This window comes from Oncorhynchus mykiss, chromosome Y, assembly GCF_013265735.2.
Source record: "Oncorhynchus mykiss isolate Arlee chromosome Y, USDA_OmykA_1.1, whole genome shotgun sequence".
Classification (NCBI taxonomy): Eukaryota; Metazoa; Chordata; class Actinopteri; order Salmoniformes; family Salmonidae; genus Oncorhynchus; species Oncorhynchus mykiss.
Genome location: NC_048593.1, coordinates 36,869,034 through 36,872,897, shown reverse-complemented (window position 1 = coordinate 36,872,897; position 3,864 = coordinate 36,869,034). Strand labels below are relative to the sequence as shown.

The window sequence follows — 3,864 nt, the reverse complement described above, 5'->3', positions numbered from 1 at the left end:
TATTCTTGACAGTTCTGAAGGTCCAGAAAGGTACATTAGCAGGCCACTCATATGGGGTATTATGTCAGGATGTAACCCAGTGTTAAGATTGGCCTACAGGAAAATATGGGCTTCCCTTCCAACTCCCCGAACGTTCTTAATGATGTAGCCTATTTCACATTCAGAAAGCAATAGCAACCATGCATAATTCATCCAATCGGCTAAAGAAAATAGGTCAAAATATGTCCAATCCAACAAGCTTTTGTAGTCTGGCTTTTCCTGGGACTCCACAAGAGTGTGCAAAGCTGTCATCAAGGCAAAGGGTGGCTACTTTGAAGAATCTCAAATATAAAATATTTTTGATTTGTTTAACACTTTTTTGGTTACTACATGGTTCCATTTGTTATTACATAGTTGATGTCTTCACTATTGTTCTACAATGTAGAAAATATTACAAATAAAGAAAAACCCTTGAATGAGTAGGTCTTTCCAAACTTTTGACCAGTACTGTATACTTCCATAACTGATACCAGGCTACCTTCAGATTAGTCTTGAGGCTTGTGGGCGTCCTAGAGCAAAACAACCGACATGAGTCTCATGTTTCCATAGAGGGGTCATATTAGTCTGTAGCTCAAATTGTCCGAAAGTTACAGACAGAAGTTGGAAGAAGAGACTGTCAAACCAAAGGAACTCCTTCGATATAAAGTTGTTTTTTTTACAAAAATGAAAAACGCATCAGTTTGTCTCTTTCACAAGTGTAATACCATGTTCACCTACTTAAGACATTGTCAATAGTACAGAGTTTCCAAAATTAGAAGCGCAACGTCGCGAGACTTCTGGAAAGACTTGCGAAACAGACCAATCCGACCAGGCCGGTGTTTGGGGTTTGAGAAGTCAATGAGAGAATTGAAAAAGTATTCCTTAGTAGTTAATTTTCTCAAAATCTAAAGGCACAACCTAGATTCGATTTTGTGATCAGGGATTTATTTTGGAGAAGCAGTTTCTGCCTATCTTCTTACTGTACTGTCTTTGTCTCTAGCATCTGCTGGGTCCAACAATTTGGATGTTCCGCTTCAGGAGAAATGGAAAGAGATCTTTTGACATGACTTCTGCTTTTGGACCTTTAATACGGCGACATGCCATCTTAACTCATCCTCCACATTTACTGGATTGGTTGAACAATGCAGAAGAGAACCACCGCTGACAGTTTGGTTTTTCTTCTCGTCAAGACCAGTATGTCGGGGATCTAATCGCAGATATCTTGTTTATGCCTGCTACATTAGGTTAGATGTCTCAGACAGTAACAAGTCATTAATTGCCTCTTTACATCAAAAGCCCTTTAATGTATTAATAACAGAACACTGCTAAATGTGATTAACAACATGGAGAAACATAACAGTGTAGTCTGACTCATGCTTCTCGAATATGTAGATTGGATACAGAATTCTTTGTTTTTAAATAAATTATGCAGGTTTGCAACCTGATGCATTTAAATCCACAGAAACACCATCTGACGGTTACAAACTCACTAATTTCGAAGTCCATTTTTTACATGACATTAAATTATTATTATTTAAAATCTTATCACAGTATTCTACAAACACTTTTTTACACGTCTCATAAGTACAGATACTAAACGCAACAGAGCTTACCCACACTCACACACATATAGAGAGAGATACATTTTTTTTGTAAGCCTATGTGTGTGATGTCTGGCATATGATCTTCTTGAAAGATCTCCGAAAATCGCGATTAAATATTGTATAAATGATAGGGTTCACTGAACTGTTACAGTAACCAATCCAGAAAAACAGATTAAAGAGAGCATCCGGAATTGGGCAACAATCTCTGCATATTGCGTGCAGACTGTAGGTAAAAAAGAATGGGAACCAGCAGAGTACAAACACCCCCATCACCACTGCAAGGACAAACGTAAAGCGCTTTTCACGCATCTGCGCCAGTTTGGTCTTTGACAGTGACATCTGTCTAATCTTTTGCTCCTGAGAGAGCTTCGCGTTGCGGTTTGAAGCCCATGACACTCGACAACTCTGTTTTGGGAAAGTGTTTGCCCCCTCCACTTTCACTCTCTTGGAGAAGAGACAGTTCTTGGGTTTGCTGTCGGCGACGCAGCTCTCCTCCAGGTCAATATCATCGAGCTCTCCTTTCCGCATGTGGCCACCTAAACTGGGGCTGCTAGGGCTCTCCACCTCAAACTTCCTCCTGGGCACGAAGCACGTCTCCGACTGCGAAGGCTGTCTCTCCGTCCCGTTCTTTGCTGCAAACACGGTTGATGCGCGCTGCTTGGCCACTTTATATATTTTACAATACACCAGAATCATGATTAGACCCGGGGCGAAAAATGATACCAGACAAGACGAGAGAATATACCATGTTTCGTTGTTGAGCAAGCACTCATGCTCGTCGTGTTTGGTCATAAGTAACGGTGGAAAAGAGATGACTGCTGATATGACCCAGACCACGGTGATCATACACTTAATACGCCTGGGCGTCCTCTTCCGATTGTAGCTAACAGCTTTGGTTACAGACCAGTACCTGTCCAGACTTATGGCACAGAGGTGCACTATGGAGGACGTGCAGAAGAGGACGTCAAGGGCCAAGTAGAAGGCGCACCAGGTGCTCCCAAAGTACCAGTAACCCATGATCTCGTTGGCGAGGGAGAAAGGGATGACCAAGGTGGCCACTAATATATCTGCCGATGCCAAAGAGACAAGGAAGAGATTCTGCGGCGCACGGAGCGCGCGGCTGGTGAAAACGGCCACCACAACAAGTACATTCCCTACGATTGTCACCAGAATGATAACGGTGACCAGGAACACGATGAAGACGGCCACGCTCTGGGAGTGAGGCAGAGGTCTTTGGGCACTCGTGCCATTAGTATCCTCTGATGAGTTCGATGCGGCAAAAGCTGTTGGGGTTATATCCATTCTGGATAGACACGTCTGTTCCTCCCCATTCTCCTCATGCATTCCAAGCAGAGATACACAAGGCGAGGGTCGCAAATTGCGCAATTTGATCAAAGTAGTAATTTTCATCTAATCAGTTGACCCATTATGTGGAAACATCACTGTTCGATCGAAATCACAGACGGAATGACCAGGAGAAGTAGCATCCTGCAGTGTTTTGTTTTTAGTGCGTACGCACAAGGTTGCCCGCGACTCCAACAATGCCTGGCCACGCTCTACAGTTTGTATTTGTGCAAGGAAAGAAAAATGTTTTGAATGTATGGTTCCCTCGCGTACGACGGCAGTCCAAGAAACCAGGGTCAGATGGTAGCCTGAAGTTCCTACTTTAATCTGGTCGTTGCGCATTGGCCGCGTTCATGCTAGAGTGGAGAGGAATGTTAGTTCGGAGAGAGGGAGAGGGATAGGGAGAGTGAGAGAGGAGGAGAGAGAGATGGGGTGGGGGAGGGGGGGGCGCGTTTACTGCGCAATTACGCACATGATTAAACCATGGGAATAGGGTAGTAACGGCAGTAAAGACAGGTGAATGTATTGTCAAATGAACACAACATCACCGTTTGGAAATCTGTGCAAATGTTCTAGTTATCTTTAGAAGCGTAACATAACGTTAATTGTCAAACGTTCAGTTAATTCGATCAATAAAAAAATACACATTTAATTAGAGCGGCATTATCTGAAGCCTGGAGGCTCAAAGAATTTGAAAGTCTGCCCCACAGCCAACCAGCCAATAGTTTGTTGTGTCACACACACACTTTAACTATGACACTTGTATTCACTATGAAACATGACGATGATCAAGCCACCTGATATTTTGATATGTCGATACATATGCGGTGAGCTACAGAAGTATTGGGATAGTGACACTTTTTTTGTTGTTTTGTCTCTACTCCAGCACTTATAACAT

At 42.9% G+C, this 3,864-nt stretch overlaps 1 protein-coding gene across 1 annotated transcript; it reads right to left on the bottom strand.

Moving 5' to 3' along the window:
* Positions 1-1,294: 1,294 nt before the first annotated feature.
* On the bottom strand, positions 1,295-3,305 carry LOC110510201 (alpha-2Db adrenergic receptor-like). Its single transcript, XM_021591576.2, has one exon. It carries the CDS (start codon positions 3,030-3,032, stop codon positions 1,677-1,679), a length of 1,356 nt encoding a protein of 451 aa, XP_021447251.2. The 5' UTR covers positions 3,033-3,305; the 3' UTR covers positions 1,295-1,676.
* Positions 3,306-3,864: the final 559 nt, after the last annotated feature.

Bases quoted from the DNA above. Each gene is read 5' to 3' on its own strand.
- LOC110510201 (XM_021591576.2), bottom strand. From the start codon at position 3,032: ATGAAAATTACTACTTTGATCAAATTGCGCAATTTGCGACCCTCGCCT.